General features: G+C 39.8%; 1 protein-coding gene across 11 annotated transcripts in view; it reads left to right on the forward strand.

Moving 5' to 3' along the window:
- PHLDB2 (pleckstrin homology like domain family B member 2) overlaps positions 1–25,221 on the forward strand; it is a 225,666-nt gene that overhangs the window by 187,228 nt on the left and 13,217 nt on the right. For 4 of the 11 annotated variants that reach the window (XM_039250363.1, XM_039250371.1, XM_039250370.1 and 1 more), the window contains 7 exons: positions 1,952–2,041; positions 5,683–5,826; positions 8,685–8,825; positions 10,001–10,100; positions 13,951–13,971; positions 15,817–15,852; positions 17,444–17,651. In XM_039250363.1, coding sequence (XP_039106294.1) covers positions 1,952–2,041; positions 5,683–5,826; positions 8,685–8,825; positions 10,001–10,100; positions 13,951–13,971; positions 15,817–15,852; positions 17,444–17,651 — 740 coding nt within the window. The remainder of the gene's footprint in view (positions 1–1,951; positions 2,042–5,682; positions 5,827–8,684; positions 8,826–10,000; positions 10,101–13,950; positions 13,972–15,816; positions 15,853–17,443; positions 17,652–25,221) is intronic. The other 7 variants (XM_039250366.1, XM_039250373.1, XM_039250367.1 and 4 more) reach the window with 6 other exon arrangements.

Consider the following 25,221-nt stretch of genomic DNA (forward strand, 5'->3'; position numbering starts at 1 on the left):
ATATAATTGTATTATAAAAATTGTGGCCTAAAGGTTATGGTTTATATCTTCCTAAATTGACCTATAGGTATATCTCAATCTTTACAAAACATTTTTATTAATTACAACTTTTTTTTAATGTTTTATTTATTTCTAGGAGAGAGAGAGAGAGACAGCATGAGCAGGGGAGGGTCAGAGAGAGGGGGAGTCACAGACTCTGAAACAGGCTCCAGGCTCTGAGCTGGCAGTCAGCACAGAGCCCGACGCGGGGCTCGAACCCACGAACCGCGAGATCATGACCTAAGCGAAAGTCGGACGCTTAACCGACTAAGCCACCTAGACGCCCCTTTACAAAACATTTTTAATGTTTATTTATTTTGAGAGAGATAGAGAGGGAAAAAAATGAGCGGGGAGGGGCTGAGAGAAAGGGAGACGCAATTCCAAAGCAGTCTCCAGGCTCTGAGCTGTCAGCGCAGAGTCCGATGCAGGGCTCAAACTCATGAACCATGAGATCATGACCTGGGCTGAAGTTGAATGTTCAACTGACTGAGCCACCCAGGTGCCCCTGGATATATCTCAATTTCAATAAAAATCCCAACAGACTCTTCTATAAAAATTAACACAAGTTGATGCTAAAATTTACGGTTGATCTGCCTTATTTATGGAGTCCATATTTGTGACTTTGCTGGCTCACTAAGATTTATTTGTAGCCCCCAAATCAATACTTGTCTTACAGTTCATTGATGGATGTGTGCAGAGTGGTGACAATTTGTAATCAGTCGGCATACACCATCCCAGCTTTGAGGATTTCAGCTGAGGTTGAACAAAGCAATACTCTGCCTTTGTGTGCCGTAGTGTTTTTTTGGTGGGCAATTTCATGCTGTTTTCACATATTTTGTGCTTGTTGGTTGATTTTGCTATTTAAAATACCCCCGAGCATAGTGCTAATGTACTGTCTAATGTTCCTAAGGGCAGGAAGATTGTGATGTGCCTTAAGGAAAAAAAAAATGCATTTGTTAAATGAGCTTCATTCAAGCATGAATTATAGTGCTGTTAGCTGTGAGTTAAGTGGTTAGTAATCAACAATATATATTAAATAAGATCCCTTTGAACATAAACACACATAAAGCAAAATTATGTACTGGTCAGTTGATGAAATGATTTTACCAGAAGCCCAGTAACCCAACTCTGTCTTTTCCATAAGAACAATGGTTCAGTATTTACTAATTCAGTGTTCACGACAATTTGTATAGAGCATAAGAATTACAAGTAATGAGAAGCAACTCTGTACGAAAATGCCAAGGGCATAGAAGAGCCAGAATAACTTTGAACAAGAACAAAGTGGGAGGATTTATACTATTTGATTTCAAGGTCACCTCTAAAGCTAGAGTACTTAAAGTGATGTGGTGCTGACACATAGCCAGACATACAGATCAATGGAAGCAAGCAGAAGATCCAGAAATAGACCCACACATATACTGTCTATTGATTTTTGACAAAGGGCTCCAAGATAATCCAGTGGAGAAAGGAAAGTCTTTCTAACAAACAGTGCTGGATCAACTGGGTAAACATGGGGGAAAAAAAGAACCCTAACACATCTGTCCTCACACCATGCATATAAATTAACTCAAGGCCAATTGGAGCCTTCAACATAAAAATTAAAGTGATAAGAGGAAAAAATGTAGGACTGCAAGTATACTTCCCTGGCCTTGGGATAAGCACAGGTTTCTTAAAGAGGGAATGACAGAAGACTTATACCTAGAATATATTAAAGGCTCCTACAACTCAATAATGATGAATAAACACTCAATACATAACATTAAAAAAAAAACAGACAAAAGAACTGAATACAAACACTTCACCAAAGAAGATATATGAAGAGACAGTAAGTCACATGAAGAAATGCTTGCTGTCATTAGTCATCAGGGAAATCTAAGATTGACTAAACTTAATAGATTTTGTGTTCTCTCAGGAAAAGGAAAATCTTTGTAATTTGGAAAAGAAATACTCCAGCCTCTCTGGGGGAAAAGGGTTTCCCGTCAACCCCAGTACTCTAAAAGAGGTAAGCCATGATTTTACATGTCCGCTTGTAGTACCTTAGAAATCAAGAGATGTGCCTCAGTTTTATGTGATCAGCTAAAGAGGAAAACATTCACTTAAGTAACTTAGAAAGCATTCAGCGTTTTGATGGTTTCCCTGCCTTTTATTTATGCTTTGAGGATTTCAGGGATTATCTTTGTGTCCAATGCAGATGCACTGTGTGTGTGTGAGCATGTGCGTGTGCATGTGCGCGCGTGTATGTGTGTGTATAGAATATGCATGACAGTGACATTGTGGGTTAATGTGGAGTTTCAAACAAGTTGGAATCTAAACCAAGACTAGTTTTTTTTTTTTTTTTTTTAACGTTTATTCATTTTTTGAGAGAGAGAGACAGAGTGTGAGTAGGGGAAGGGCAGAGAGAGAAGGAGACACAGAATCTGAACCAGGCTCCAGGCTGCGAGCTATCAGCATAAAGCTGGATGCAGGGCTCGAACTCATGAACCATAAGATCATGACCTGGCCGAAGTCAGACGCTTAACCAACTGAGCCTCCCAGGTGCTCCTAAACCAAGACTAGTCTTAAATTATCTTCTCTGCAATTTTCTTTTTCAGTTCCTCCTCTTTCTTACTTTATATCTCCTTCTCCTAAGTCTGATAACACCTAAAAAATGCCTCTGCATACTTGAGAAGATAGTCTGGTTTCTTCCTTCTCTCTGTCTCCTCCCCTCCCGCCCCCCCACAATGTTGTTTCTGCTATTTCCCTCCTTAAATTAGAAAATCCTATTTACATGAAGCTACACACACTTTTTATTCCAAACATCCTTCTTTCGGAAATATCTTATGGAGCTACACTATTACAATGGGGGAATATTTTAAGTCTAATTTGGAAAGTTATAACCCTGACTGAGAAAGAAAATAGTTGTTATTTTTTTAGCATAGCTGACACACCATGTTACATTAATTTCAGGTGTCCAGTACAGTTTTTCAGCAAGTTTGCATATTATGCTATGTCGACCACAAGTGGTGCTATCATCTGTTCCAATACAAAATAAGTTTCTCTGTATTTATTTTTTCCAAAAAGCTAAAGAAAAAAAGTTGCTTCTGTATAAAAATGTGTGTAAGAACCAAAAAACTACTTTATTTATTAAATATCTATTTAAAAGGCAGCAGAGCTAAGACTTCCTACATAGGGCGTACTGTGGGGGGGGGGAGGGGTATATGAAGTAAATGCTTATCACATAATAAGTATGAATGATGTGTATCTCAGAAGCAGTTTGAACTATTTCCACAAGAGCTTTATTAGATGATTCAGGTTTATAGTTTCCCTCCATTATTCAGAACACAGAACTGGCAGATTCAGTGAACAAAGGTAATAGTGGTTGGAGTGGGGTAGAATGAGAGAATGTCAGCGAGGTGGGCAGGGACCAGCTCGTATGAGGCATGTTAAAGAAACATGGCGTATCGTATGTGGCTGGGAAGTCACTGAGTGAGTGGTATTAAGCAGGGAAATGACCTTCTTTGATGTCCATTTGTTAAGTATCACTCTGGGCTGCTCTACTGGGTTCTGAGGAGTCGGAGGGGAAGTGGAAGAACCAGGAAGGAGGTGACTGCAGACGTGTAAGCTGGAAATGCTGGTGGCTTGTCGTCACACAATGGCAGAAAGATGGAGAGAATCAGCTGGATGTGGATATATATTCTGGAGCAGAGTTCACAGTTCTTGCTGATATATTGGATATGAGGATGAAGTAAATTAAGGGAGGTATTGGGAATGATGCCATTTTTCCCGTTTGAATAATGAGCTGGATGGTGAGGACCTTTTCCTGAGGTAATGAAGACAGGGAAAAGCATAGGTTAAAAGGGGAGAAGTGCAGTTTGATTCTGGACATACTGAGTTTGAGGCGCTGTGGCATCCAAATGAATTAGATAGGCTCTTGGATCTTTCTACCTCTTCGTATAATAATAAAATCTTTCCTTTTCCGTTGATGAATTGTTCTTTTTCTCTGCAGATTTCCTGGTGCCCAAAACCCATTTGGCTTGTTGATGTTTTGTACGTCTCCAGTTCTGTGTTTGTTGAGTAGCTGTGTTCTCTTTCATGGACTGAGACGACTTGACTCACGGGAATTTTGAATTTCTTCCTTTCTGCCCCTCTCTCTCTCTCACTGTTTCCGTCCCTCACTCTCTCTATTTTTTTAAGGAGTGATTAACTTATATCTAACTCTTTTAAAACAAGTCCCACTTTTGATGAATGGCATATGAGTTAGGTCCTATGGTCCATGACATGTGAAGAATCAAATCTTGGTTTTGAAGGGCTGCACTGTCAACTAAGCAAAAGAATAATTGAAAAGTGGTGACTCTTCATTCTCATTCGTTATCAAATAGAAAGTAAAATCTAAAAACCCAGTGATCAACTTCCTTTCTTCAATTTAATCTTATGAAACTTTACATGGTATCTATTGCTGTGAAATGCAAGACTATACTCTGCAGCATTTTTGAACCCTACAGTTTTATAAAATAGTCAACTTTAGCTTTCTCAAATTGCCGTAATTATGAATTCTCAGTAAAACCTTGCTTTCCAGCCTGAAATTTTGCTTCCCCAGAACCATGATATCTTACCTATCCTGGAGCCACTATTTTAAAGGATTGAGGGGCTAATAGAAGAACCCAAGTGTCAAATTTAACTCAATTTTACTTTTAAAAGAGACGTACTCTTCTGTATTCGCCATTCTGTTTTTTCCTACTGTTTTGTTGGTGTGGTGAAAATCATGATTGGTCTGTACAATTATTTTCCATGAAAATTTATAAGCGCCTTTTCCTCATATATAAATTGAGGAGTTTTGATTTTTGCAGGTTTTGACTCACAGACATTTTCTCTAAGCCGAAGCTCGAACTGAATCATTAAACTTCAAAGTCCATGAGCAATTCTCTGTCCTGGGGTAGAGTGGAGAGTTGGGGAAGCCACTTTGAATTGAAATAGCCTCGAGCTACAACTCCACCTTAGGGAGTGTGTGTGTGTGTGTGTGTGTGTGTGTGTGTGTGTGTGTACACATTTGTCTTGCTAGGGAAGGCTCATGAGAGGACAAGTATCCCTTTTATTCTCGTTTAGGTGTGACGCCTGAGAGCTAGATTCCATTACGAATAAATTACTACTTATGAAATGTCTTCGAACAAAACCCAGAAGCCCTCAGCCTACTGTTACTCACCCTCTAACTCATCAGGAAACAGAAGAAAAGGGGCAAATCTAAAACTAAAGATTTGTGGGAAAAGCTCTTAAAGTATGAGTGATTGCACTATAAATTTTATATCTCAGATTTTCGTGTATGTGATCATTTTAAATGTTGTATAGTGATGCCCTCATTCAATCAACGGAATGAATAGCTGATACCTCTGGATATTTTGAAATCGAAGGCATGGGTTATTTATAATATAATCATCCTGATTTCACCTCCCAAAAGCGTATTTGTTATGTTTGGCATATCATTTTTCAAGATTGAGCATCGTAAATCCATTTTAATGGCTGATGATTCCCTTAATGAAACATTTGGTAATACCACAGATATTTGGCTGTGCCGCTCAAAGCTAACTCCATTGTACTGGGAGCATTAATACTCTTGCATGCCTCAGCTTTTGCTTTCTTTGTGTTTAACTTCTGAATTCCTCCTTTTAGGGCTATATCAATGTAAATGAAATTAATGAGCCATGTGTCAATTCCACGAATCTATCCCCTTCCTCTCAGTTCCCTGCTGATGCTGATGCTGTTGCCACTGGGCCTCCCACAGCTGTGCCGGTGAGCCAGCCACAAAATAAAGAGGTGTGTTGGCATGACATTTCATTCATTCACTGCTTTCCTCGTGTCAAAGATTAACCCATGGTTACCTGATAGCGAAGGTGTGTGTGACCAATATACCGTCTGGTTGACCAGCGGGCCAGAGTGCTGCTGAGTTTGAAAAACATAGTAGTTGGAGGTCCTTCCCTGTCACTCGTGAAACTATAAATCATGAGATGTATGGTACAGAGTGGAGTACTAGGAGAATTAAGTTCAAAACCATAAACTCTAGATCTGAGCACTCTAACCTGACATCGTTTTCATAGAAGCTAAAAAGCCTTCCTAAAATTGTTAGTTTGAATTGCTTTTCCAGTTTGATTTTGTTTTCTGTCGTCTTGTGCAGTATGGATTTTTTTTTAATGGCTTTTAAAAACACCTGGGTAGGGGCAAATAATAGCAAATTAAAATACCTTCCAACTGATCCAGGTTGCTCGCACAGTGGGATTTTAACAAGAGACTAAATTGAAAGATACTGCCCATCATTTGTGACTTCTCGATTAAAATACAAGAGAACAGACTAATGAGATTATCGATTTCATTTCTTTGTCTAATTCTTTCATTTCCTATGAACACATATATACTTTTTCTTTCTCCTATAAAGCAAAGATCACCTGTCTGTTCTGGATTTATGTTTCCTTCCACCCTTTCTCCTCATCCTATCACTCAACCTCCATCAGCCCCTTGGCCCGAAGTCCTGGCTCCATCTGTCGATCCTTTCCCTTTAAATGACACACCTCCTCCTCTACCAGCTAAGAAACACAGAAGGCAGCCCCAGCAGCTGGAGCAACAGGTAACTAGACAAAGATACTCAAAGAGTGAGAGCTTGACCTTGACAACAAAGTTACTTATGTGGAATCTTTCCATCGGCTTTTCCAAAGGTGTCCTTAAAAACACAAGTACATAATCATTTGCTGGGTTTGCTTTCGTTTGGTTGGGTTTTCTTTTGTTTTTGTTTTTGTTTTTAGGGCATTTTGTATTTTTTAAGGGTGTGGGGATTGCTATAAACTTCGATACTTGATTGCCCTCTCCTGACTTTTGATATGTTCAAGCTAGATAGGTTTCACATGCTCATGCTTCAGTTCCCCTTCAACCAAAATATTGCAACTTCTCTCAGGCATTTTTAAAAGGATAATAATTATTTCCATGAAACCCATGGTATAAAAAGTTGCTGGGTCAACACAAAATATTTTTCTTACACATTACTGAAGTCATAATAATAGACCCCATGCCCTTGCTATGTGTCAAAATTTGCTAAATATTTTACAAATAAATATCTCATTTCTTTCTTCTAATAATCCTGTGAAATAAGAATGAACTCCTTAGTGCCTGAGGTAAATAGCTTGTCCAGCGTCACACCACACACACACACAAAAAATGCATTTGCTTCATAGTTTTTTATTGACTGCATTTTAAATAAGCAATTCATTATTATGAATGTCACCCTTCTTTGAGTACATTAGTGCATATTCATGTGTGGATATTCAAAAAATATGTTTTGAGGTTCCTTTCAACTATAACCAAATTTCGATATGAATTTGGCCCCAGAAGATGCTAAGGAATCATAATCACTAGATCCCCAAATTAGATGAGCCCTGGTTTGCTATGCCCAGCTGTTACTTTTCTTTCTTTCTTTTTTTTTTTTTTAATGTTTATTTATTTTTGAGAGAGAGAGAAAGACAGACAGAGCGTGAGCAGAGGAGGGGCAGAGAGAGGGAGACACAGAATCTGAATCAGGCTCCAGGCTCTAAGCTGTCAGCACAGAGCCCGACACGGGGCTTGAACTCACGAACCGTGAGATCATGACCTGAGCCGAAGTCAGATGCTTAACCGACCGAGCCACCCAGGCAACCCCAGCCATTACTTTTCTTCAAGTTGTCTTTACTGCCTTTTACCTTTTGTTAAAGGGCTATATCTCCTCACTACTTTTAGGTTAATAAATATTAACTAGCATAAATAAATAATTATGAGGTTAACATGTAGATATTTTTCATGATTGGCATATTTTGAAAATTGATCATAAATTTGGTAACTCAAATTTGCATTAATTTTTATGTATTTCCAAAGCTTGAGCTTAGTATAAAAATGATCCAACCCTATGAGCCTATAATTAGGAATTAACTATACTACTAGGTAAGACCTTTGGCAGGAGGCTAAGAAAAATTTGGATAAATTTCAAGTTGGCAAACATTTTGCCTTAGGAATATATATAAAAAAATAAAGAAATAGTCAACAAGAGGATTTTTAAACGTGAGGGACTACTACAGGGGTTTCCCAACTAAGATCTTATTTTAAATAAAAGGGTAATCTAGAAGGATGCCTTATATGGAAACGTTACATGGATTTGGAGTGTTTATATGTAATTAAAATAATATACCAACTTTAAAACAACTTCCCTGTTTACTCGCTCTTTCTCTCCATCTTCTTCCTTCTCCCTTTCCTTGTTCTCCTCACACTGGGATCTGTGCCAGCACACAGAACTATCCAGACAGACAAGGGGAGAAACTGCTTACTTGCTTTGGCTGTTCCGCCAACCGCATGGAGGCCATCATAATAATTTTAAGTTGTCCTGAGGCCCCAAGGCAACAGGTACTAACTATGAAAGTGAAAGGTGGATTTATTTTTTAAGTTTCTAGGTCCAATAATACATTCTTCCAGTGTCTTCCAGTGTATCTTACCAAATGCTAGCCCTAGTCTGTAAGTGACCACAAGTGTAAGATGAATTTTTTTTTTAATTCTGTGTTAAAATCCCAAAACTTCTTTGTGAATGCATACTTCTTAATTTCCTCAGTAACCTGTTGCAATTAGTCAAGTTTTGCTGTTCTGCTTTACATTTGCATTTAAAGCATTTTAGAAGTCTGGAAGAAAGGAAAAAACAGCATAAAGAAGGCCTCTATCTGAGTGACACTTTGCCTCGAAAGAAAACCACACCTTCCATATCCCCACATTTCAGCAGTGCTACTATGGGGAGAAGCACCACCCCAAAGGTAGGACGTGGGGTGAACCATGGGCTTCGGTCAGTGAGTCTCTTTGTCCTAATGTTGACCAACGTGCAAAGGCTCTTAAAGAAAATGCTGAAAAATAAACCATTAAGTTTGCTTATTGGGCAGACATATAAGTATACTACATTTTCTGTCTTATTCAGAGGACGTTTGGAAGTGTACTCACTGGGACCAAAGGACCCGGTCCAGGGTGTTTCTTCCACCACCACACAAGTGGTGGGTCACGTTCACTTAGGTGACAGATTCCATTGACTGCCTCCCAAATCTGGAAATTGGTAGATAGAAGCTCTGGGTACCAGGAATAGTAACAAATATTTATTGAGAGTCATTTCTATGTGCCTGACCCTGGACTAAACCCTTTATGTGGATTGCCTCATTTTAAAATCCAGCAGCACTATTCAGTAGAGGTGATCCTTATTTTCTGCATCGTAAATATGGACAAATTGAGGGATAAAGAAGGGAAGTGCCCTCAGCTGGTTAGCCGTGAAGCTAGACTCAGGTGTCACCCTTGAGTCCTCACTCATGTTTTGCTGACATGTCCAGGGCGTCATTGCAGAAAGAGGGGGGAGGCAGATGAGAAGGAGGTTCTGAGTGGGCCAGGCTTTGGGGCCCTTCCCTTGCCCTTAGCCAGAGTAACTTTGTTTGAATCTATTTTATAAACTGGTGTTCTGAGTGTATTTTACACTAAGGGCTTTCTGTTTTGAAAGAGTACTAAACCCTTGGGGGTAGTTGATAGGTTTCTCCAGTTGCCACGGGGAGACAGAAATTGGTGCACTTGTAACAAGTATAGATCTTCTCTTCTTTGTGCATGATGTGCATGCATTCTTGTCCCTGCATCTGCCCTCGGCTCCTTATGCATGAAGAACTTTGAGTTGTTCTCTAAGGTGGTTTTGGACAATGTTTCCCCATCTGTCTTCATTTTTGGAATTGCTGCCACTGGAGAAATTACTGTGGTGTCGAGCCTGACATGGAGCTCCTTGGAAGGATCGGTGACCGGCCATTGCCATGTAGAGTGAATAAATGGGACCCATTCGTTCCTCCTTCCCGCCTTCCCTACCCTGTGCGCTTGCATTGGAGCTGTGGAGACGGGGATGTGGCCATGTCCCGAAGGACCGTTTGGCCTGCGGTTTGCCTGAAGTGTTTCCTCCCGGTTCTCACAGGCTCACCTGCCCCTGGGACAGAGCAACAGCTGCGGCAGCGTGATGCCTCACTCACTGGCAACCATGACCAAAGACTCCGAATCTCGGAGGATGCTCAGAGGTAAGCGCCTTTTAAATCCTAAATTGTGGCTTTTGTTAAAGCATCCAAATTTCTCGGTGGGGGGGGTGGGGGGTGGGGAGAGCAAAAACAAGGTTGGGGATCGATTGGAGAGGAGATCAGATGCTCAGTTTCATTCTTAATGAGTATTCTTGGGGGAAGGATCTATATCTCCTTACTGTGGTACTAAAGTAACTTTTTCTATTAAATGGATGGCTGGTACCTTTTAAACATGCCCACTGTCCTTTATAAATTCAATAGAATTCTCAAAACAAGAAGGCCCCTAGAGCATTACTAACCTCATTGGTAGACAGAAAAGAGAGACCACTGAGATCCAGAAAGATCACCAGGGCACTTAACCAAGCCACTTAACTGGTCTGTGGCTAAGCCATGCTGTTGAAACATGCTGAAGACTCATTGAGCTGACACAGTAAACAGAACACTAGCAGTCCAGAGCAGAAGTCCCTAAGGCCTTTTAAGGTGGTTTGAGCTTTTATTCTACGTGATTGTTAGGTTTCAGGCAGACCTTGATTCTCAGCATCTCTTATTTTTTTGTAATAGTACATTGCATTTATAATGAGGTTGTCGAATAGTCTTTGTGGGGCTAGGAGAAATTACTAGAATGCTGTTCCAGAGGTGAGCTGCTCATTGAGTGGATTAGATGTCTGTTAACACAGGCACCTAGGTCAGTAGTTTATATAGACCCTGACTTCTGAGCAGGCCTGGTGCTTGAGACCAAGAACACAAATGAATGACACAGTCAGCCCTGACATGCTTATAGTCCAGTGAGGAAGAAAGACACATAGCAGACGATTTAAATAAAATATGATAAATGCAGCAGTGGAGGAATGCCCAGGATATAAAGGAGAATGCTGACGGAGGGGTGGGCACTTGGACTCTGAATGCATTCATGCATTCGTGAGATTAGAACGCTTCCCTCCAAGCAGGCTGGGATTCAGTTCCGACTGTTCAGCCCTTCTGCCAGTGGTACCAGGGGATAATCACTGGTTCCCTGCAAAAAAAAAAAAAAAAAAAGAAAGAAAAAGAAAAAAACAATAGAAAAGAAAAGAAAAATATTTATATAAATAGGGGTGTGAGGGTTGCTCGCTCAGTTAAGTGTCTTACTCTTGATTTTTAGCTCAAGCCATGATTTCATGGTTGATGAGATGAAGCCCCACATTGGGCTCTGCACTGACAGTGTGGAGCCTATTTTGGAGTCTCTCTCTCCTTCCCTCTGCCCCTCCTCTGCACTCACTCTCTCGCAAAATAAATAAACATTAAGAAAAGAAATCCATATAAATACATATTGTATACATATATGAATTTTGGTATATAAAAAAATGTGTGTATGTGTATATTATATACATATAGTATAACACTTGAATGAGGTTTTTGAATCAATACTAGAAGCGATTTAAGAGTTAATAGAGGTTGTAATATTCATAAGAGAGGTTTATAACACATGAAAGGTAGACAGTGTTAACATGTGAATCGAATACAATTGATTAAGCTTCTCTTATTTTCTTTACTATAATTTCCTAATAAGCTAAAATATCTCTTATGATTTATAAATAGTAAACATAAATGAGTCTTCATATTTTGGCTGTCATTCATCATTATTCACTTGTGGTCCAAGTCTATTTTCTGTGAAAGCATTTTTCTCGGATATTTATAGACTTTTTAAATGTATTTTGCCCACTGGCTGAAGACATCAAAGCTTGGATTGGCCACAATGCCATATTTTATGTTTTTACAAACATAAAACATTTATATTTTTTTTACATTTTATCTTATAAAACATTTATATTTTATCATACTAAATGGAGAGATTTGTAAATTCAAGAACTATTAACATTATCATGTAAGAGGATTCTTAAGAGAATATGGCAAAACTGAAGGATATTTGATCTTTTTCTAATCTCTTTTTGTCATCAAATGATGGGAATCCCCATGCTAGGTTCATATAGGAAAAGTGAGCCGATTCTCTTAGGTCACATTAGGATGTACTCTGCAAAATCCATTGACCTTGACCTGTCTCTTTGCTCTGGTTCTTCATCGATGCACTTCACTTTTGAGCATCTGGGCAGATGGCAGCTTCATTCTTCCTCCTGCAGCTCTAAAGTGGGGTCCTTCTTGAAGAATTTCATGTGCCGAAGAGAGAGCCTCTGAGGAAGTAGAGAACCATCTAGTGTGTGTTGATCCACACATCTGGTGTGATGTGTCTTGGGAAGCCAGAGGAGGAGGGGACGGGGACTGCAGTTCTTAGAGCCACCCTGGAGCGTTAAAGTTGGCAAGATTTTCCACTAAGCCCATCCAGGTAGCCCACACAGACCAGGAGAGATGAATCACTATTTCATTTAGAATGGCTTGACTAGTACCTTGCTGGCTTCACTGAAATAGCAAACAAGTAAAACTCCATGGTTTTGAACAAATTGCACTTAACCCATTTTCATTAACTCAAATCTTATAGATTTTATCATTGGGGGGGATTTACACAATTAACTTAAATGCACTGTGTTTTTTTGCTGCTTATTCATAACGGATACATCAAGGACAATGGTGTAAGTATAAGCCTTCCTTCGATCAACACTGTTTTCATAAAACTGACCACGTGAATCATGCAAACAAAGGTCTTTGAGAGCTGAGTTTAGAGCACAGAGCCCAGGAACTCAACTCTAAAAGTTGTAATGGTTATTGGCTTTTGTACAACTTGTGACCTGGTCCTTTGTAAGCTTTAGAATGAATGAAATCTTTGTCCTTCTGTCTTCCGTTACATGCAGGAAAGTCCAGGAAAGGTATGACAACCTCCCTGTGTGCTGCTTTTGTTGCCAGCAAGTGGTGAAAGGTCATTGTGGAGGCATCTTTAAGAAATTGATCAGATTTGAAACTGCAAAATAGTGAACTTTGAATCTCATGATCATTCCTTTCACACAGTAGGGAAAGATTGTTGCCCGTTTGCTAGAAACGCAACGCGAGCGCAGCTGCTGCTCATGCACAAGCAGCGGCATGACCACCATTGTTTCGGTATCTTATTTCAAGGTCAGACCGCACAGAAAACATGAGCGCTGTGGAAGCATTGCTTTGTAAGATTCAGAACCGAGCTAGAGACAAGAGTAGGCACGAGTCTAGGCCACATGTAAAACATGATGTTTCTGCTTTCCGAAGGCCAGGCATAAATAAGATGGGCTGCATGGGAGGAGGGAAGGATTCAGGACGCTCCTACCTATCGGCTCTGTTTGAGTCTCTTTTAGAAGTAAGACCTCGTGGCGAGTAAAAACCAGTTTAAATGACTGGCTTGAATAAATATGATGCTCATACTGTGGCTAGCCAGTAGTGCAGGATGTCAGAGGACGGACTGCTTATGAAGTGTGATGGACTGCGCCTCAAGTAATTGAATGGCAGTTTTGTAAACCCTGGCTCTTAAAACCTATTTGTTGCTGTCTGCTTGGGAAAAGGAAGTGTCTTATTGTTATGATCTGGTTTTTATTCTCCCTGTTTTCTGGTCGACGAGTATGTGTGAAAGATGTTATTGATTTTTTTTTCCACTAACTGTATGTCTGTATCATGAGCTTATTGTTTTTTGACTTCTCAAGTCTTTCTCAGATTTAAACCTAGAAATGGGAAAACATTTGCCTTGTAAACTCAGATTTAACCTAGAAATGGGAAAACATCTTGCCTTGTTGATCTGGTGGTGTTACTAACACTGTCAATGACTGCATGTTGGAAGTGTTGTATATTTTTCCTGTCCACTGTCATCCTTTTTTGATCTTGTCTCTTTCTCCCTTTCTCCATCATTCTCCTTCATCCCTGACTCGCCCTGTACCTTCATCTCCTGGCTGTGGACTATGGTTAGGAAGAATGAATTTCTCAGCAGGTGAGCTATGATAGGCTAACTTGTCAGAAATACAGATTAGTTTTATCCTCTTAAAGGTGATAGTTTTAAGTCACCTCATTTTCTATATTAAGCCCAGATAACCACTTAAAATATACAACACACATTGGGAAGATATTGGCAAGGCTATATGTTTTACAGTGGTCAACTCAAAAGGAGTTTCCAGGTCTAATGGGCCCAGAATTCATAGATAGGCAAAAATTGAAAAAAATAATAGTAATAATAATTAATAATAATAATAACAAATGGGCTTTGCACATCTATTCTGCTGGCTCTCTCGGACAGTGAAGAGAGTTGAGCTGGTTTGGGTTCTTTGCATGTGCTATGCTTAGCGATGAGCCTCAGACATTGTCAGGTCTTACTTTATAAACCTTATAAACACCCCCTCAAATGGCTATTTCTGCCTGGATAGAAAGGATTTAGAGCATTAAAAGGCCCTTTTTGTTTTTCAGTTGCTGTCCCGCTGCTGAATGTTACTCTTGCTACATAATTTAAAAACAAAAAAAAACAAAAAAATGAGTAGTCTCAGAGATTGGGGAAGTCTCATTTTTCCCAGGGTGCTTACTCTACCCCATCCCACACAGTAGGTGTGTCCCACTTCCTTAGCTAGCCACTACTCAAGCTGGAATTTACAGATGAGAAGATGAATTGATTCAGTGGCTCTTTAATTCATGACATCTCTGTACTAAATGAATGGGGATCCTGTGGTGACCAGGACACATGTGTCCCCTCCGTTAAAGCTTGCACCTGTTCTAGGACCACCTAATGGCAGGAAGAGTTCTTCTTGGACCTTCTACCAGGGTTTCCTCTGGTCTGCCGCTCTCCTCAAGTGTTCCCTCCATCAGAAGTATCTGTACCTTTGGGCAGACAGGCCAGAGCCTGAATCCCAACACCAGCTATTTGGAAGCACGCTGGTGCAATTCCAGGATCACAGGAACGAGGTCCCTGCCCTTATTTGTGATTGCAGAAGTGACTTACGTTCTTGAAGTTGTTCAGAAGGCAGTAGTCTAATCCAGGTGATAGTTGAGTTCACTGTGATTAGTGAAGTGCTGCCAGTTGGGAGAAACAGGCCCCTTCATGAGGTAGAACATTTCCACTCATGCTGATCCACAGGAAACAAAACTCTTGCACTGGGAAGCATATGCTCATTAGCAGAAGACTCTTTACTAAAATTGCAATGAAACTCTAAGGTACTTAGCCTACCACCAGAGTGGAGGAAAGTTCTCTCAAACATAGAGCCAAACCTCAACAAGTGTTGAGGTGATCTGGGGGATTTATGATGTTCACAGTCCTTAGCACAGTACATGTTGTGACACAGCTGTCCCTTGTGCCCACGTCTGAAAAATCTGAATCGTTTTAGTCTAATGTCTACCTCACCTGAAGGTTGTAAAGTCATGTTCTTATTCTGTGACTTTTGAAAAAAAAAAAATCCAGGGAGATCCGAGGATGAGGACACACAGTTACTTTAAGAAGAAATATACTTGCCGTCTTCTCTGCTTTTCCAAGAAGGTGTTGGTTGCATTATAGGGATTGGCCTTCTCTCATTATGAAAAACCGAAAGGGAAGAGGAGATTGTGGTGCATGTCATTGCCAAGGAGATAATTCTCATACGTTTTAAATTACGTGGCTGTCTTTTAGGGATTTGTTTTTCATACTAACAGGGAAATGGCTTCCATATACTCAGGGCCAATGCAGAAGTTTTCTTTGCCAACAAGCCTTTTTTGAAAGCATAAGGAAAGATACATGTGTGACTTTTTCAAATAATTTCTGGTGTTTTTGTTTTGTCCCCCTCCTTTTCGTAACGAATAACTGGAAACAATTTAACAGGAGCAATTAGTAATTCCAAAAGTTCAAGTATCAAAGGTAAATATTTGAGTAATGCTTTTTTTATAAAGGCACAAACTCCACGCTTATGAATGTACTGGCTTCATTTCATGCTTTCTGCATTAATCATTACAAATAATGATATTCTATCTAAAGTCTCATGGTGTGCTTTTTTTGTGTTGTGTCTTCCATTGGCTCAGTGACCTGTAGCTTTTACATACGTATTTGTAATTTACAATTATAGCTTATATTAAGGAAACATTTTCCTGGAAATGCCATAATCTGAACTAACATATTTTCACTTAAATATCTAAAACCACTCCAAATAGTTTGGCATGCAAACTCTGTGTAGAACTAAAATCATTTTACAGAAATTGTTGGTGGACCATGCTTTACTAAAGCCTCATGGATGTGGCCCTGCTTTTGAATGGAAATGTTCAACTGTTAGCTGAGGAAGCTCTTTGGAATCGCTGCCCTTCTTTCACCCTCTGGCTGCTGTTTTGACCATTTCGTTACCAATTAAAAGCCTCACTGAAGGTCAGTAGAGTACAAGGAAAGAGGCAAACTTCAGATGGTCAAGGTATAAACTCTCAGTAGGTCCGGTAGTAAATTTGATAAGGGAGAAAGAGATTTCAAACTACTACTGGCTAGAGAAGCATCTTTTTCATAAATTGAGGAATTGGTTTGTCATTATGATCCCTGCTTCCTACGTATATGGTAATGAGAGAATTGAAAGGAAGAATAACTTAGTTTGCATTGCCTAAAAGCACCCACCAGAAAACAAGCCATAGCGGTAACTCAGAGTAAAGCCAAGACCTAACACACCCGCTGACCAAGTACCAGGGTAAGGAACAAGCCTCTTACTGATGGCATTTTTGCTGCTATTGACGTGAGTTCTACAGTTTTGTATGGTCAATACCAGCAACTAGCTGAGGGCTGACAGTCAAGGTGGAAGAAGAAGAGAGTTTCACATACATTAATTAGGAGGAGCACAGCCATTGGGAGGATTGTTCACTGCAAAGGTTTTCAATAATTGGCGGACCGGAGAAGTTGAAAAATGAGGAATGAGAAAAATACACAGGTTGGATTTTTAGTAGATTAAAAGTGCTCGTGACAATATGAGTGAGACCCAAGATTCTTAAATATGGCACCTAGATGATCCACCTGCTGTTTTATGACCTGATCGAGTCCTCCTTCCACTGGAATCCTGTTGAACAAGTGACTGCCCTAAGACCCTGCTGTCGCTTGTCACTGGGAGTCATCTTGCTTCACTTGAACCCAGCTATTTTTAGAAGATACAGGCCTTGAATTGTGTTTCCGTTTTGTTTTGTTTTTGCTTTTTTTGTTTTCATGCGTGCTGACGTATTATTCTCAGTTGAGCTGAGATGTGGGAACGGCAAAGGGACATGTGAGATGATCCTCTGACCAAAAAGATCACTTGCAAGCCCACCCCTCTGAAACTCTTGCTTGCACTGAGCATGATGCTGTGTCTTTGATCTTCTTGGCTTCAAAACAAATTAGACTAAGGCCCAAGTTTCACAGGCAGATGTTTTGGGTTGCTGGTTTGACTCTCAGAAGATCTAAGGCTGAAACATGAGGCATACTAACATATTTATGGCTCTTCCCTCAGGGTATAATCACCAGCAGATGAGTGAAGGACAAAGGCAGAAACCTTCTGAATTTTACAACCGCACAGCATCTGAATCAAATGTCTACTTGAACAGTTTCCACTATCCTGATCACAGCTACAAGGACCAGGCCTTTGATACTTTGAGCCTAGACAGCTCCGATAGCATGGAGACCAGCATCTCTGCCTGCTCACCTGACAATATCTCCAGGTAAGGTATATTCACGGTTCAGCTTTCTAGTGTAGAAAAGCACCTGCTGGTCTCAAAAAGTAAAGCCATAAATTTGGGGCAGTGTCTATAGACAAGCCCAAATATGAGACATAAAGAGTCTACGGAGAGGAAGAGGGTTGAGTGTCATGGCAGCCTTTTAAAGTAATTTCTTTGTATCCTGTGTGACTTAGCCAGTCAGACATCATATAATCCATTTTTCTCCTTTGCTTTATGCCTTTACATTTGAGATCACATGTATCCTGTGCTTCAACATTGACTTGCCTCTGTTGGTTGAAGCTTCATCGGGACTCCTTTTGATTGAATAAAGAAATAATTTCCAGCGATATAGTAAGAATGTTGAAGGATTTCTTACACTTATGTTTCATTAAAAGGAAGGCTTTAGCTCTTCCACATATTAGAATTTTTGTAAGGATTTAACCATTCACATTTGTGTTCATACTCTGAGGCAAAGAATAGTCTTAAGGAATTATGGCTAAAGGCACATCTAAAATATAGATCGAGTCCTGATACTCTGCCCCTTCAAGAGCTTTGATGATGCCCTCCTACCTTTTGAGAAAAGGCATACTCTAGAACCTGCATTCTACATCCAACTCAACTTCCCATTCACTCTCTCCCCCTGATACACCTCACAGAGCTTCTTATTAATACTCAAATCTCTGAGCCTTTGACCATATTAGTCCTAGGCCTGAAATCAAGTAGTTTGTTCATTCATCCATTTATAGGCTCCTTCATTCCACAGATACTTACAGAGTGCTCTGCAGTCCACAGTGGGCTGGACTTGGCTCATACTAGCTGGCAAATGCCACGTGTGCATATTTCCACCTCCGTGTGACCAGCGATGTCATGTTGGTAGTTTGAAATTGCCCATGTGGGAGCATGCACTCCACACAAATTGACATTTGCTATGTATCAGGGTTTTATTTCCCTCCAGAGAACTGGTTTGCCAGCACAACACTGGCTACAGTCAGTGCTATCCCTCCCTTTTTGTATTCCTTCAACTTACTGAGCACCGGTACTGTCTGGTGTTGCAAAACATCTGTATCATCTCCGATCCCCTCCCCTATCTGAGCCTGGAGTAATCTTCCTCATCCTTCAAGCTTAAACTTAAGTTGGAAACTCCTGAAAATTTCTCACTTTAAGACCTTTTTCTTCTGTGTTTCTATTGCACTCGATTCTTTTTTCTATCATATCACTGATCACATTGTGGTATAAAATTTTTCCTTCAGTAATTAATTGGTGAATTCCTCAATGTCAAGGAGGATGTCTCATTATCTTTTGGTTTCTCCACTCTGCAGAGATCTTAGCAGGTAGTGGGTTATTCAGTAAGTGTTGGTTGAGTAAATACCTCAGGATATAGTCAAATGGACATATTTTCAATTTTGGTATTTTTCTGTGTTTGATCTGTTTTAATTGGCTGAGAACCATTATGATTTTAATCTACGAAGCAATCCAATATTCAGTAAATGTTAATTGAGCACTTGTGTGTCCCAAATGCAAATGTCTGGTTGGATAATTAGTTGCCATCAACTAACGTCCCTATATTGGACTGAAGCCACAGGATGGGAGCAGGAACTTCCTTCTGCTTGTGCTCTATGACCTTGACCGGACAACTGATTGTCCTACTTGAAGCAGATCACAGAATGCCCTTGGTCCTGATTTCCTTGCTGGTCTGTGAAATGGTGTGGTTGTTTCTTCAATACAAGAGGATGGTGGATTTTAAAACATTTTAATGGAGGAGTGCTTGGGTGGCTCGGTTGGTTAGGCATCTGACTTCAGCTAAGGTCATGATCTCACCGTTCGTGAGTTCGAGCCCCATGTCGGGCTCTGTGCTGATGGCTCAGAGCCTGGAGCCTGCTTCAGGTTCTGTGTCTCCCTCTCTCTCTCTGCACCTCCCCTGCTCACTCTGTCTCTCTCTCAAAGAAAAAAAATAAATATTAAAAAAACTTTTATTGGAAAACTACCATCATGTAAATATAATTTATTTTAAATAATTTTTCCTCCCTCCACCTAAAATTAAAAAAAAAAAAAAAAAAAGACAGAGACAGAGGGAAAGTAATATCAGCAAGATCTATTCAGCTTTGGGTTATTTTGTGTTTCATAAATGAAAAGACTATGAGAGACCCAACTATAACTAGCCATTATAGCCAGGAAATTTTACGTTCAGGTGAAACGAGAAAAGGACAGATGTCACATTCTGTGTAAAGTACAGTGTATTTTAATTTTGGCATTAATGGGTAGAATATTAATATTACTGGATATATCCTGCCAGAGAAGGAAAGGAGTCTCTGGGGGAAACACTAAAGCAACGATGAGAATCGTATTGCTGCTTTCACATGGAAACGACCTCAGTTGAAGGAAGAGATTATGTAATGATTAAAAAAAAAAAAGGACTTTTATTTTATTTTATTTTTTTTTACAAATAGTTTATTGTCAAATTAGTTTCCACATAACACTCAGTGTTCATCCCCACAAGTGTCCTCCTCCATGCCCATCCCCCCCCCCCACATCCATCAGTAAAAAAGGACTTTTTTATGTTTTGCTGCCATTATTATGTCAGGTTAGAAGGGTTAGTGTTTTACATTATTCAATATTAAAAGATACAATATCTCACTTTTTGAAAAGTTCAGTACGACTGCTTGGGGGGAAACATTGAGTGTGTGGAATGGCTTGTCCAGGCCATGCTGGCAGTTGCCGGGAGCTGATGTTTTCAGAAGAGAAAGCCTTACATTTTGAGTAAATATTCATTAATGACAGTAAACCAACCAATCAGATGTGGTGCCTTTGAATAACAAGACACAAACAAAAGTCAGCAGCCCAGCAACCATCATCCCACAAGGGCAGGAAGAATAAAAGTGAGCATGACAAACGGGAGCACAGAATGAGGGTGCAGGCTCCCAGTGTCAGAGCCCATTCCGTGGCACTTTGTACTCAGTCGTTGTCTTGAAAACAGCAGACTGTCCTCCCCTCTTCACGAATAATTGTGAAGATTTTATATCCATATTTCTTTTGTGAACTCTTTATAGTTTGACCTTTTATTTTTCTATTTTTTGAGCCATCTTTAGTAAGGAAATACACTCTCTGCGTTTTCCTATCTTAGAATTTTCCACTCCCTGCCTCTTCCTCCCCAGCAAACATTGAAAGTGAACGTTTGTCTCTTCAAATTACCGCTCCTCAGGCCTCATATTTAATGGTGGTAAACAGCAGCGGTGTGGCAGTGAATACAGGAAATTACCCAAAAAGGAACCACTTTGATTATAATTACCAAGCATCACACGTTCAGATCGGGACACTTAAGCACAGTGACAGGCAAAAATTTAATTTATTTATTTATTTTTTTAATGTTTTATTTATTTCTAGGAGAGAGAGAGGGAGACAGCGTGAGCAGGGGAGGGTCAGAGAGAGAGGGAGTCACAGACTGAAACAGGCTCCAGGCTCTGAGCTGGCAGTCAGCACAGAACCCGACGCGGGGCTCAAACCCATGAACCGCGAGATCATGACCTAAGCGAAAGTCGGACGCTTAACCGACTAAGCCACCCAGGCGCCCCGAAATTTAATTTATTTTTATTTGCTCGCCCAGTTGCTTTTTGTTAAAATGACTTCCAACGGTATAGAGAATGAGAACGGCTCCCCTAACGATGCCATATGAAGAGGACAGCATCACTGTAGGGCATTCCTGGCAGGGGTTATGCATGGCCACGATCATCTTCCCTTCTTACTTCACACAGAGCTGACTCAGTGGTGCTACCAATCGCAGATAACCAGTCACCATGGTCAGAAATTGCTCATGGTGCTTATTTCATACTACTGTCTGATCCTCTCAATGTAAAAAAAAAAAAAAAAAAAAAAAAAAAGAAGCCCAAGTAGAAGATACTTGTCAAAGGTCTAGTATANAAAAAAAAAAAAAAAAAAAAAAAAAAATGAAGCCCAAGTAGAAGATACTTGTCAAAGGTCTAGTATAAAAAAGAAAGACAGAAACACACATTTTTCTTCTGTACCACCATCTACTTTAAAAAGTTCATGCTACCCCAAGATAAGCTTGCATCCATGATTATGATGGAAAATAATGGGATAAACATCAGGCAAATGGGTAATAAGAAACTAATGTTTGGAATGTATATTACGACACCACATCCTTAACGAGAACTTTTTGAGGTTAGGTGGAGAGAGAAAGGAAAGACTAAAACATTTTCTCTCTGTGCGACTGTTTTTAAGTTATGTATTAAAGTACCCTTAAATGATATGTATATTAAAGAGGTAATTCCATGCTGAAATTCTAGTGATATAAACCTCATCTTGTGGTGTATTATGTCACAAGAAGCCATTTGTAGAATTATAGAACTGTGCAGAGTTGTGGGTACACTGGCCTTTCCCTTTCTGTTGAGACATCACTTTTGTGTCTACCAGAGAGTTACTTGAGTCAGACAGTGTTTTTGCTTTTTCAGCATCGTTACTTACACCATCAACAAACAGAAAGCTAAGAAAACAGGTCTTGGGTCATAGAAAACAGCAGCGGAGCGTCAATTCTGCATAAAACCTCTATTCTGCTGAAATTACTGACTTGGCTCTTACCATACAGTGCCTTGCATACCGCCTGCAATGATATGTCATTACCACAATTGCTATTACTAATTTCCTAAGCCCTGACCTTGTGCTCATACTTGGAGAAAACGTTGAGGAACTCGATCCCTCATTATGGCTTAAATACCAGCAGTGTGCAAGTGTGGTGGGGAGAAAGACTGGGTATGGAGTTGAAGACAATCCATGGCTGAACTTGGCTTTAAGGGATGCTTTAATCCAAATTTCACATGCTGCTAGTTTCTTAATTCTAGGCAAACGTTTGTATTCTGCTCTCTACTCTAGAATGTCAACACCCAGCATATGCATTTTATTCTAGGGGGTTCTTTCAGAAGAGATCCAGAAAACCAAAGTGATCCCAGGAGAGGGCGGCCAGCTGTCAAAGGGACTGGATATGTCAAACCATGTGAAAAATGGTTAGGAAGTGTCAGAGGGCTTGTTGTGTTCTGGTAGTGTTCAAGGAGCCAGCAACTAGAGGAAAATTAGACCTCTTATAAGGAGTAATCATTTGCTTAAACTGAAAAAATACTTGAGAAGATCAATTGAAAATAAATATTCCGGGATACTGGCTCTTCACCTAGTCGTAATATTGGTGCATTGATGGCAGTCCCGGAAAAGTTGTGTGTGTCTTTCTGGAGAATTTGTTTTGCTTCTGTTGGTTTTGTTTGGGTTTGGGTTTGCTTACTTATTTATTTTTTGTTTTTTTAAATTTTTTAATGTTTAGTTATTTTTGAGAGAGAGAGACAGACAGAGCAAGAGCAAGGGAGGGGCAGAGAGAGGGAGACACAGAAACCGAAGCAGGCTCTCGGCTCTGAGCTGTCAGCACAGAGCCCGATATAGGGCTCAAACTCACAAACCGTGAGATCATGACCTGAGCCGAAGTCAGAAGCTTAACCGACTGAGCCACCCCGGTGCCCCTGCTTATTTATTTCTTGTATGACATTGTTCTTAGCTTTTCTTTCTTCCTTTTTTTGTTTTTGCCTTTGCCCATGAAGTGAATATTCTAAAAAGCACTGAAAATCCCAAATATGCTAGTTGGATTCCTTTACCTTTAATGAAAGCTTTGTTTTTCTTTATGAATATGGTTTTTACCACAGTTGATCAGAGATCTTCAGTTGATAAAACAGCAGAACATTACTAAGTGGGAAAAGTAGTCAGAACTAGTCATCTATACCATGAATGGCCCAATGACTCATATCACCAGCATCCTTATGGCAATGACATCAAAACTTAGGCCTGCCTTTTAAGGAAGGTCAGAAGTTGGAGCAATGGCAAGAAACAGTACTCCTCTTATAATTTGGATAGGCTTGAGGAAGCAAAGATGAGTGTTGTGCTCTAGGTAATGAATGGTAAAGCTTATCTTCAGTGACTTCAGATTCTCCTCCTGTGTGGCAGGTGCTATGCCAGATGGCATTTCATTTGCTGACATTTGTGTATGCCATGGGTGCCACAATATTGACAAACCTAGACTCCTCCCTACATTACTATGGCAGTGACCTTTGCTTTTCACTCTAGGTGCAATCCTGATGGGACCTAAAAGTAAAAACAGTGATTACATGGTATGACAGAGCAACAGAAGTTTTGCTGAATAAAATGGTGTACATGTCAAGGAAATATTAAAATCAAAAATAGCAAAAGTAGAGCCATAGAGAACAAGTAGAACAATGGATACAAATTATTTTTTAGACAAAATAACCAAAGTAGCTTTAAAGGTGTAAAAGGATAGCTTAAAAAAATAGGTGACTGTAGATGCCTAAAACTTATGAAGACAGGAAGTGGTAAATGTTAACATGTACTTTCTGTCAAATGTTTTCAGAAAATTGACTTTCTTGGATCAGAAGTTAAGGCATTTATGGAAATATTACCAAATAGGTACGTTAAATATAATTGACAGAAAATAATTACAAATGGTATAAAATAAATGGAAAACACCCTGAAAAATTCTAAAACAAAAATGAACAGAAATATTTAAAGACAGATAACTGTTTGAAAACTTGGCCCCAGGGTGTGCCCAAATTACAGATAAAGAAAAACCATGGGCTGAAAATATTTGTTTCTAACCAAGTTATTTCCAACCAATTCATGTGGATAGCTTTCATGTAGCTCAAGGTCATACTTGGGCCAGTAATTGGAAGCTGTAGAAAGACAGATTTTGATTCAACTTAAGTATCAGCATTCTAAGAATGTTGTCCAGTCAATGAAGGAATGGATAAAATAAGTTTTCTGTATCTAACAGTGTTCAGGCACAAGCTAGACAAAAAGTGAGTATGTTGTAGAAAGAACTATAGAGTAGATGGGGGTTAGAATTCTTTGTGAGGTTTTTTTTTTTTTTTGTAATGTTTATTTATTTTTGAGAGACAGAGAGATAGAGCGTGAGCAGGGGGAGGGCAGAGAGAGAAGGAGACACAGAATCTGAAACAGGCTCCAGGCTCTGAGCTGTCAGCACAGAGCCCGACGAGGGGCTCAAACTCACGAACGGCGAGATCATGACCTGAGCCCAAGTCAGCCACTTAACCAACTGAGCCACCCAGGTGCCCCCTCCCCCCTTTTTTATAACTGGTGAGTTTTTGAGACCTGAGACTTAGTGAACAAATTACTCATTTCCAAATAAACTGGAGACGTAAGACGTATATATCTGATGCCACAGAGAACACTATAGAATATAAACATGATTTTGTGCTATTCGAGGGGCTGATGTGTGCCCTGGACTTTCTCAGTTAAACTGATGAAGTGTGCCCCTTTAACATCTGTGAGATTGACTATTCTTAATAATGAGGAATACAAATTCCTGCACCAAAAAAAATTAAAGATTTTTTTTCTTTAATTCTTGCTGGTTGAAGAGAATAGAACTTACTCTTTTGTACCTCTCCCAACAGTTCATAGAAATAATGAGGAGACATTGCCATGTTTTTGTCTTTATCAGGAGAACACATCTGGCTAAAAATTGGCCCAAAGTAACCCTGCGAAGTACAGA

Source organism: Hyaena hyaena, unplaced genomic scaffold, assembly GCF_003009895.1.
Source record: "Hyaena hyaena isolate Hyena2069 unplaced genomic scaffold, ASM300989v1 scaffold_366, whole genome shotgun sequence".
Classification (NCBI taxonomy): domain Eukaryota; kingdom Metazoa; phylum Chordata; class Mammalia; order Carnivora; family Hyaenidae; genus Hyaena; species Hyaena hyaena.